Below are 11,211 nucleotides of genomic sequence, written 5' to 3'. Positions count from 1 at the left end.
TTGATTTAATTTCCATGACAGAAGTATTCATTGCCTCTGAAATTTCTTCTAACGCTTTTCCGCGTTTGTTTCTCAAATGGTATGCTTGGTGAAATACGTTCCACAAACAAAGACGAGCTTCCAGACATTCGATTAATTGTAAAATTTCCTCATGTCTCCATGCTCTCTTCCTAGATTGACCTGAAATATTTTTCACCTCTTGAGCTACTGCCGTTGTCTTTACTTTCTTGCGCTGAGATTCTTTTGGCAGGGTAATTTTTTTATCAGGATCAGCAGCACAATCATCAGCTGGCTCGACTTCACTGCTTGTGGCTACTTTTTGGTGGATGTAGTCCAAGACGGCCTAAGCCTGTCATCCCTGATCTTGAAAGCAACGTTTTTCTTTTCACCAAAACTCTATTCATTTCCTCTACGGTCTCGTCGTACTCATCTTCACTCACTAAATCTCTTTCTTCGTACTTTTCCATTATCCAATATTCTTCAGTCGTCCAAATCAATTCTACGCTCTTCTTTTGCTTCACAAACTCAAACTTGGCGCGCAGCGGTTTACGCGATCATATTCAAGTCACATTTGCATAACATATTTTATGTGATCACAGAATGTGATCATGTAAACGACCTTACAAGTTGCTTGAAGTTGTACGAAGCAGCAAGAATTAATACTTTTTAATTGCCTGTTAATTCGATGTCACAGATTCTTCATTTGACCATTTGACCAGCGCAGTTGCGGATTCAGACCGGGTTCCAAGGGTTCTGGAAGCCTGTCAAATTTTCCAAAGACACATACCACCAGTTTTCCCTTTACTTTCGAATTAATCGCAACCAGTCCCAACGTCGAATGGTCTCTTGTACCAAACCTTGGCTGCTCTCTAAATATGGTATGCCATGGTTATCTTTTGTAACATATTATATTCCTCTAAAGAAAGGAACCCTGTCGTAGCCAAGACAACCCTTTGTACCATATTGTATTTTTTTAAAAAGGAACCCTATGAGCCAATATGAGCAAAAATGAACAAATAGGCAGTCGAAGGCATTGACTGCACAATGGCGAGATCTTGTTTTAAGCCCTCAAATAGGAAGAGACCAGCACCTGTAGATCAATGAAATTTGATAATCGTATGGAAGAGTGCTATGAATTTTCAACCAAGCTTTTCAAACACGCCTCGCAAACTATTTGCTCATTTTTCTCGACTGGCCTAGCCAACCTGGAGAAAACAGATCACCGCTTTTTTCGAGGGGCGATTCACTCTTGCAAACAGCGTACGAGATATTCCCTAAAACAGAAGAATTTCTAGCAATTTTTAGATAAAACAATAGGATTTTCACAAAAGGTGTACGAGATTTTCGTAGAGTGATTTGCCCCTCTGCTTTTTTGCTCATGGATCTAGCGAAAAGTCCATTTCAGATGGTTGTAAAGTGGCATTTACGAGAGAATTTGATGCAATTAGCAGCAGAGAATTCTTGGCAGGAACTCAGGAATGTCGAAGATATTTTCTCTTTGACGTGGAAAGTTTATAGAACTCTTGAAGCCCTATACAGAATATATTTATCTATAGAAAAGAATGAGAGAACTTTATTAAGATAAAATGAAAGACTTTAGAGAATGGGATAAGATGATTTCATATGTCATAGTTTGCACTTTTTGATAATTGGGTTTGTTTGCTATATATAATAAGAGGCTTCGTCCATCGTTATCCATTTTTGACAAACTTGGTGAATATATGTAAATTTGTCTGGTTTATAGCAGAAATTTCACTCAAATCTTGCAACACTCAGTAAGCTTATATCCTGCTGTAACCAGCTAGAGGAATTTATTAAGGTCCTCTGTTTGGCAAGAAATCGAAACCATTCTTTTAGAATTCATAATGAAAATTCCTGGTTTGGTTTACAGATTTATTTTTTACTTGCCTTGGAATCATGATGAAATAATATATCTTGTTAAAATCAGATCTTGCAATTGTGAATCTTATCAAAAAGCGAAAATGGGCGTCGCCCAATTTTGGAAAAAGTCAAGGGCGTTGCCAAAAAAATATGGGACCACGCCCATATTGGAACCCAGTCAAATTTTTGTCTAGATCCGCCACTGGACCAGCGAAAAAATAAAGGTCTGTGATGAAATTTTTTCAAAGGCACCGACAAGTCTTTGCATGTCCATTTTACGATAGGAATCCTCTTAATCCTTTTGAAGTCTTTTATTTTAACAAAAAATTGAACAACAGATAAAAAACGACTGGTCAAATCTGGAGCTCATTGTGAATTGCAGTTGATGCTTCTACTGAGAGAAATGAATGGACACAAGGCGCAAATTTACCTAAAGAGGGTCTCGATCTTCAAATCATTAACGCTAAGTATGTTTACCTTCATCCATATAAAGGATAATCACACTTAACCAACAGAGCAACTACCTTTGCTTGATTCTTTATTGATTTTAAGACTAGAATGTCTCTGAAATACATAAAGTGTTTCTTCCACTAAGCGGATTTTGAATGAAATTTCCCATTGGGGTACTATTGGGGGTGTGACACCACGTGACCCAATAACTCCCCTATTCTCCAATAACAATTTATTTCCATTTTTTCTAAGGGTTAAATCATCTTCCGATGTCTACCTGTTACTTGAATAGAAAAATCTTAGAAAGAAAGAATTTGACGTAGTAAAATTTTGCTAACATAGCTTTCAATTATCAAGAGGGCAATTGAGGTCACAATGAATGGAAAGTAAAAAAGTAATATTCGTCCAATCAAAGACTCGGTAATGGCAAAAATTAGCCATGAAATTTTAGAACTACCACGAAAAAAGAGGAGAGGGTGCAGCCCCTTTCGAATAGTAAAAGGGGGCTGAGCCCCCTGAGCTCCCTCTTCTAGAGCCCTGCTAACATCCCCCATTCATTGCTGCTTGAATCTGCCCCGGGATAATAGCCTGAAATGGTGGGTATGAAAGCATCAAATAGATGTTGAGCACCTAGTAAGAGCCATTAAGACAAATGCATGTGTGCTATTGTGTGGGCCAGTTGATTTCGTCGTACTTTTGAGAGAAGGCATTATGCTGAAACTGTCGCAAGAGTGAATCATATCTACAAAAGCGTGGGAGAACCTGCTGTTTGCGAAATTATCAACTGCCACCTAATAGGATGTTGCACAATACAATCAAAGTGAGTGAGACAACTTCATTTGCCAACAAGATTGAATATCCACCAAAGAAGGACCCACACAGGGCTAAAATCCTCGTTTTTGAAATAAAACGTTGTTCAAAGCGAGGGGCAAATCATTCTTGAAAATAGTGTGCGAGGTTAATAATCACTAGTGATTGATTTGTGATTAAATCAATTTTGTGTGTGATTAATTTGATTTTTAGTGATAAAAGTGATAAAAGTGAATTTTTTTATCTATTTATGATTTTTTAGAAATTGAATCATGGATTCAAAAGTGCCCTCAAATAATTCGTCAACGATTTTGCAACATGCTATATGAAATTAAGAAAGAAAAATTAGCAGTTCAGCACAGGGGTATATCCAGAAAAAAATTAGAAAGTTGCAGATTTGCAAACGAAAAAGGTCCAAAAGTTTAAAAACATTAACAACTAAAAACAGAGATATATTTTCTGAACAGCATTAGCAAAATATTAAATCAGTATTATAGGTTGGTGACAGTAGCTTGAAGTGAAAAACAGTGAAAAGTTGTTGATCACTTTGAATGAGACATTAAGGTGGTCCTCGACCCTAGATTTCATCATCAAAAAATTTTTTCCAACTTTTTTGCTTTTTTCAATTTTATAATGCCTTAGGTGTTGTTCTTTCTTTGTTAAATGCCCCTGTGCACATACGGACCGAAAACGGGTCATAAATCAAGGTTTTTCAAAGAGCAGTCACAAATATTCTTCTTAGCAACGAGAAAAGCTGGTTGCTAGGGTAACTTCTCAAATCTTTTTTACCCTTTTTTGGCCACAGGTAAGACGAAATCTACCTTGGAACACGATTACAATTTTTTTATTGAGTTGAATTTGTTTTAGTGTGCTTTACATGAAGTATATTCTGTAAATTTTCACCACGGTGCACCTCGAAATACTGTTTTACGTTTGTCAGAGTTAGAATGCCTGGACGAAAGCAAAGAAGCCTTTACCGTCAAAAGAGAAAACGTGGTTTTTACGGAGTGCAAAAACAATTTGTAGAACAAGAGGCTTCCAGAAACGGTAGCGCTACAGTTGATGACGACGAAGATGTGGTACTTTCACAAGAACCAGGCCCATCTTCCCCCTCCACGATTCCAAAAAATTTCAAGAGTCCATCTGGGAAATTGATCAACAAATCATTAGAAAAATTGAAAAGGAATTGTCCTTTATTTGCCGAAGAACAGTCTGAGTACATAAATGAAAGAAGGAAATGTCTGGATTTGTACAGTAAAGACTCACTTGGCCTAGCTAGTGGAAGAGAACTTGCACATGGCTTCAAGGTGATGAACACTAGCAATCTGCTAACCAGTTTGAGTAAAGCAGCCGTCTGCCGTCTCTGTAAGGACCCAAAAGGAACCTTGCAGCTATGGCAAGACAATTCTAAAAGAAGAGGTCTTCATGAGGTTTTATTCTGGAAATGTAGCAATTGTGACAAAGAAACAGATTCTTTCAGCACCAGCCCTTTCGTAAACAATGATAAAATGGATGTTTCAGAAATAAACATACGTCTTACGCAGGGAGGTGTGGAAAGTGGAAATGGATTGGCAGGTTTGTCAAAAATATGTTGTGCATTAGATGTCCCTCCACCAGTTACAACAAATGCCTTCAGTGCAATCCTGAAAAAAATCACCACATCATACCAGAAGGAAGCCCAAGAGTCTCTTTGTAAAGCAGCAAAAAATTTAAAAGACCTTATGCAAATAAACACTGACATTAATGATGAAGTTGTTTCTTCATATGTCCCTGTTAGTGTGTCAGTAGATGGTACATGGCAAAAACGTTATGGCTATAGTTCTTTGCTTGGTGTTGTGTTTATTTTATCAGTTGAGACTGGTGAAGTATTGGATTATGAAGTACAGTCCAAAATTTGTTTTGAGTGTAAATTTAGAGAGAAGTGGGAAAAAGAGTCAGAAAAGTACAAGAATTGGTATTCTAATCATGAAGAGCATTGTGAAGTTAACCACAAAGGCTCCTCAGAGGCAATGGAAAAAGAGGCTGCTGTAAAAATGTTTCTAAGATCAATGGAGAAACATCAGCTTGTATATACAACTTATGTTGGTGATGGTGATTCATCGTCATTTGCTGAAGTTGCAGATGCCTGTTTCAAAAAATTTGGAGATGGATACTTGGTTTTGAAAGAGGATTGTATAGGGCATATCCAAAAGCGAATGGGCTCTAATTTGCGCAATTTTAAAAACAAAAACAAAGGTAGAAAGTTAGCAGATGGTGGAACGATTGGAGGAAGTGGTAGACTAACTGATGCAATAATAGACTCACTGCAAAATTATTATGGTTATGCCATTCGAAATCACACTAATAATATTGAGGGGATGAAAAAAGCAATTTGGGCAATATTTTATCATTGCATTCAAGGTGAAAATGAGCCGGATGAGGTTCAACATCAGTTTTGTCCTGAAGGAGAGAATTCATGGTGTAGGTTCCAGAGAGACAGAGCTTCCCATACAGCAACCTATGATCAGAGAAAGTGCTTGCCATCAGTTTTCAGGAAGGAGTTAAAACCTATATTTGAAAGGCTATCTGGTGATGAACTCCTGAGCAGATGTCAAAAAGGTCTCACACAGAATCAAAATGAAGCCCTCAACAATGTCCTTTGGTCAAAATGCCCCAAACGAGTCTTCTGTGGTAAGCAGCGCTTGGAATGTTGTGTTGCGTCATCTGTTTTGCAATGGAATGCAGGAGCAGGCAGTGCTGGGAATGTGCTGAAAAGACTAGGTGTTTTGTCTTTGGGATCAAACACCATCAAAGGTTACAAATCTGCAAATGAGAAAAGGGTAAAGAAAGCGGAGGCCAAATGCAAAACAGATTATCAGAGAAGGCGGCAAATTTTAAGGAAGATGAGAAAACAAAATACAAAAGCAGGAGCAGCTTATGCCTCTGGAGGTTTTTCTATCCATAAAGTGCCAGACAAAGACCTATGCAAAGTTGATGACAAGGATAACATGGATGTAGTGTTTATTGATGAAAAGAGCCTTGAAATGGTTTATGTTGAGAAATCAGCAAAAAGAAGAAAAATTTAATAACTAAAAAGACAATTCATATAACCTTATGTACAGGTACCTTTTGGAAATACTTTATTTCCTAATTATATAAGGGAATAATCTAAAACCAATTGGTCTTGGACCATTAAGACCCAAATTTAACCTCTTTTGGTTAATTATTTTGAAGCATTGATGTCGAGTTTGTAAATATACGCAACCAGAACTTTAAAGCTCGTTTTCTCAAATGCGCATTTTAATACTTTAAGAAAGGATAAACAAAGAAGCATGCAATATTATTCAATCAAATTTGGTAGGAGGAATTGTACTTATGGTGTCTTTGATATGAGTTGACAAAATTTTAATCTGTCTACTCTGTTGATAGTTATCCAAGAAAAATGGTTTTTCCAGTTTCCATAGCAACGGTTGCTATGACAATAATTTTCTCAACTCATTTCAATGCTTTCTTTATGTTTAGTAATTTGAAATAGATATTATCTTAATGTAAGCTTACACTTCTCTAAAATCGTTTCTCAAGCATTTTTTATGGTCCAGGTTTCCTGGTCTGTAAAATACACCATAACCACGTGATCATCTTATTGTTATGAAAAAATCTGCAGTAATTGCTATTGTTGTTTGTGTGAAAATTTGGTGTGATTTGAACAATAAACTTAAAAAATATTCAATGATTTTCAAAAACATAGCTAAAATCATCTTCAGGGTCGAGGACCACCTTAAGACAAATGCATGTGCTCTTTTCTGTGGGCCGTCAACTTTCGTCATAAAAACTTGAATATGCATCAAAAAAGCTATCTTTCCTGAACATTAGCATTAGCAACATAGAAGCAAATAGCCTGGGATGAAAAACAGTGAACAGTTGTTGAACACCTTGTGAAAGACATTAAGACAAATGCATGTGCTTTGCTCTCTGCCCTCGCAATTGATGTCGCTATTGGGAAATTAAACTGTCATTCCTGAAACTTTCACCGATAAAAAAAATTACAAGTTCCAGAAATATGGAACCTGATTATCAAACTTTATCTGTGGAAATTGCAAGAATCTGACATAAATCATTTCCTATAAATGTAACAGCTGCAACTGGGAAATCTAGAACTGTCTGGATCCGTCCTTGAAGCAATGGGTGAAAAATGACTGCTATCAGGCGTGGTTTTCGGTCAGATCAACTTCAGTGGCATTTGGGCAACAAAAACAGCAATGGTTGTTTCAGTGACCCCGGCATCACAACGAGACCTTCATTTTTTTGCTCCATTGCAGGGTACTTATAAAAGCTTGTTGTTCTCGAGTGTGTGTTTGCAGACTTTCCAACGTGTTCATGGAAAGATTGGGAAAGTGTGAAAGGAAAAATTCTAACTATTGAATTTTTCAATAGCAAATCCGGATAAAAGTGGGCAAGGATTCTAATATTTATTTTAAGTAACTTTTATGATTAATGATATACTTTGTGATTAATTTTTTTTTTATTGATCTGATTCATTTGTGATTAAAGTGTGATTATTCTTGAAAGCGTACGTGATTTTAAGCAGTGATTTGCCCCTCGGTTCAAAATTACATTTTACAGTAGCTCAGCCTCAGCTTGTTCTTAATTTCTTCTTAACTTTTGATCAATTAAAATTGTTCTGATAATAAAAGAGTGTAAAGGCTCGTAAAAAATTTCCGCCAAAGCCTGAAATTTACGAACCAGAATTACATCATTTCAGAAAACTAGAAAGACTCGCTCACAATTGACAATCGGAAGGAACTTAAGAAAGGGCAAAAGAGTTTTAAATCGCAAGGGCCCGTTCATTCTTGCTTAAACACTTTGTAAATAAGAATAAAGTCTATAAAAATATTGAGGCTAAAAATTGCTAAGATTTAAGAATAATTCAAGAATAATGCCAGGCTCAACTTCATCAAAACTAAAAATTTTCCTTAATCCAAGCTTTCTCCCAAAGGAAAAACAATTGTCCCTTTGACGCTATATATATACTTTTTATGTTTTGAAATACACTCAGCCGATAGCGTTAGCGGCATCACCACGAAGGTATGCCATATATGCATAAACTTTTTTAACAATAGGGTGGTGACACCCTAAGTTCATTTTTTATTTTGACTGTAATGTATGACTGTAATTAATTATCAAAAATTTGGATAACGTTATCGTTCCCGTTCTAGCTGCGTCAGTCCCTGAGTTAGCAATACAGCGATTCTTCGGAACGCTGGGTTCCTTCGGATTTAAAAAATATTGTTAAACATAAAGGAAAAGACGTTGCAGTTAATAAACCCAATCAAGTCGAAGATGAGAAAGTTAGAAAAAGCGTCGTGTGCCCTTACCGCAAAGATACTTTTGTCAATAATCAGGGCTTGGGTGTACACAAACTTACATGCGAGAAAAATAAAGTGGGTAAACCTCTGAACGAGTCAACAAGCAATCTACAGAGTCCTGAAATTATTCAGTCATGGATGAAGGAAATGGTCAGTAAAGATGAAAAACAACTTGAAGAAGCCAAATCTCCGTTTCGGAAAAACGCTACAACTATTAGTGAAAAATCTGGATCGATTCATTCTGTTTGTTGATAACCTAACAGCTCAACAGGCAGACCAGTTCAAAGAAGCTGTTGCGAGCCATGGCGGAGTTGTATGGTATGGCTTAAAGAATGCTACGGATTTCTGGCAAGTCGTTGATGCAGGGATTGCCCAAACCTTGAAGGTTTTGACTGGCCACAATTATCAGCAATGGCTAGATGAAGCAAACTGTCGATTTATGGTATGACCATAAGCACCTATGTTAAACTCAAAAGTCATCTGTCCTGTACAACCAATGCAATTTTGAGTTCACAAGGAAAAATATTGAAAAAATATGGAATCGGTGCAGTGGACAAATTGGGAAAAATCAATGACAGTCCAACTGACATTAAAATAGTTCAATGCAACTCTCTATCTCTAAAAACAATCCATGAGTTGAAGCCATGAGTTGAATTGGTGTAAGGGGCAGGAGCTGTTTAAAATGTTGATTCTTTATAAATTGAATCATTGGTACAAGTGTACATCATACAGATGGTGTCAATAACTAGAGCATGCAAGATAAGAATATCTAAACTACATAAAACAATTTGTCAAGTACTAATCATGGGCCTCTACATCTTCTTCTTCTTCTTTTGTTCCACCTAACAATAACTCCTTCCAACCCTTTTTGTAAACTGGCTCCCATTCTTGAACAGATATCTTGACAGGAACTGTGCTCTCTCTATTAACAGTGACATTAACTTCATAGTCCCCATATGACGAAATTGATTCAAAATCTGTTCTTATACAGTGTACTGGAACATGAAGCTTAAAACTGTTTTTAAATGCTAAAGCAATATGATGTTTTGAAATTTCCCAGCTTTCATGCTTTGGCCTTTGTAAAATAAGATTCATATTCTTCAGTTTGTTCAGGAATTTCAATGATGCCCTTGGCTTTGCTGCACTTTCAGTGCAATTATACTTCTCAAGATTTTCTTTTATCGCATAATCCGCTTTTCCCTCAGGAATAAGAACATGCCTTGCATAGCCACGTTCAACTTTCACAACTTCGTATTTTCTTCCCAGGTTTTCATCATCCTCAAGGAGAATGACTGAAAATTTTGGCCTTGGATTTGCCTTATCTCGTTTTGGTTTCCAGTAGAACTTATTTTTAAAGCTTGACATCAACCTCAAGCCAAACAAGTCTTCATATATGTAACACTGGGGCCTTACAAGAAGGGCTTTCCCATACAAATTTATTCCCTTTTGAGTGAATAAATTTTTCAGCATGCTGCCTCTGTGAATAAAAGATAAAAAAACGAAAATGTCAACATAATTATACTTTTTGAAACTAATAATTAATCAATCTGTTAATAGTATGGATTTGTATAAAAAGAAACAAAGTAGCAATTTGTTAAGCAACTGTCTTTATTCCCCTTATATTCATGGAATAAAAGTGCAAAAGAAAGCTTGGTATCTTAAAACCTGCTTTGACATTTTTACTTACTGCATTGAGTAAAGAAAATTTTCAAAGTGGTGTGATGTGGAGTTAATGAGAGCTTCAAATTTATCTTATTAACAAAGTGGGAAATAAAACAAATTGTTTTTCCTAGATGCAGTTAGACCGACATCAGATATATTGTAGATAGGTGAGTGGATTGAAAATTACTTGATTTAAAAATGGGTAAACAACAGCACAAAAATTTATGTTACCATGTTTGCAATGTTGGCATTATATAGAATTACAGCATGTACAGCATATATAGAAAACAGTCTTAATTTTTTATGTCCACCAGGAAAAATCTTAGATAATGTAGGATAATCCCTCATAAATTTTTATGTTTTTAGAAATGAAATAATATCACATATCATATGACATAATTTAGAAATGACATAATAATGTGTTATCACTTCCTGGCTTAATCTAGCAAATTGCTGAATGTAAATAGCCAAGGCCAAGTCTATTTGAGTGGCATGGCAATGATGGTGCCATGGCATATTGTACAAGAAGGCAAACACATAGAAACTAAATATTTCAGAAAATCAGCACAGCTGATTATGCAGTATAACACACTTAAACAGAGTCGTGTCGGCCAATAAAATAATGGTGGGTGTGTAATATATAGCTGCTTGATAGTTGCTATCATCATCATAATGAAATTAAAGAAATAAAATTTTAGGCCATCCGTCTCAACAGTTGACTCACTGAGCAAACATGCAACTACATCCATGGCTTCAAATAAGATAGGATATATTCACAATTAAAGGTCAGGGAAATTACCTGTGCATATCCCTCTTTCGAAGAGCCAGTAAGCAACAGTAAAATACCTATTACAGAGTCACCGAGTCCTCTTTCTAGAGTTTGCGCCGAGGGAAAGAACAAACCTCTTTCTGAAAACGAGGGAGATTTGTTCGTCGAAAGGTGTTCTCGGGAACCAGTTTATTTTCACTTTGGCAAGTTCAATAAACAGCACTGGATTTCTTGGAAAAAGGCGTCTGAACACCAGAAAGCTGGGCTATGAAGTAGAAGGAACCAGTGGTGCAG

General features: G+C 36.4%; 1 protein-coding gene and 1 long non-coding RNA gene across 2 annotated transcripts; one reads left to right on the top strand and one right to left on the bottom strand.

Moving 5' to 3' along the window:
* Positions 1 to 2,522: 2,522 nt before the first annotated feature.
* Positions 2,523 to 8,470, top strand: LOC148957949 (uncharacterized). The gene is made up of 2 exons (XR_016144907.1): positions 2,523 to 3,705; positions 6,904 to 8,470. It is a non-coding gene; the product is annotated as an uncharacterized LOC148957949 (long non-coding RNA).
* On the bottom strand, positions 8,066 to 11,062 carry LOC135688075 (uncharacterized). The gene is made up of 2 exons (XM_065204781.2): positions 10,948 to 11,062; positions 8,066 to 9,963 (listed from the first exon to the last, which is right to left on the bottom strand). Exons 1-2 carry the CDS (start codon positions 10,953 to 10,955, stop codon positions 9,285 to 9,287), a joined length of 687 nt encoding a protein of 228 aa, XP_065060853.1. The 5' UTR covers positions 10,956 to 11,062; the 3' UTR covers positions 8,066 to 9,284.
* Positions 11,063 to 11,211: the final 149 nt, after the last annotated feature.

This window comes from Rhopilema esculentum, chromosome 19 (assembly GCF_057945365.1).
Source record: "Rhopilema esculentum isolate cy_ngs chromosome 19, ASM5794536v1, whole genome shotgun sequence".
Classification (NCBI taxonomy): domain Eukaryota; kingdom Metazoa; phylum Cnidaria; class Scyphozoa; order Rhizostomeae; family Rhizostomatidae; genus Rhopilema; species Rhopilema esculentum.
This window is presented reverse-complemented; position numbering and strand designations above follow the sequence as displayed.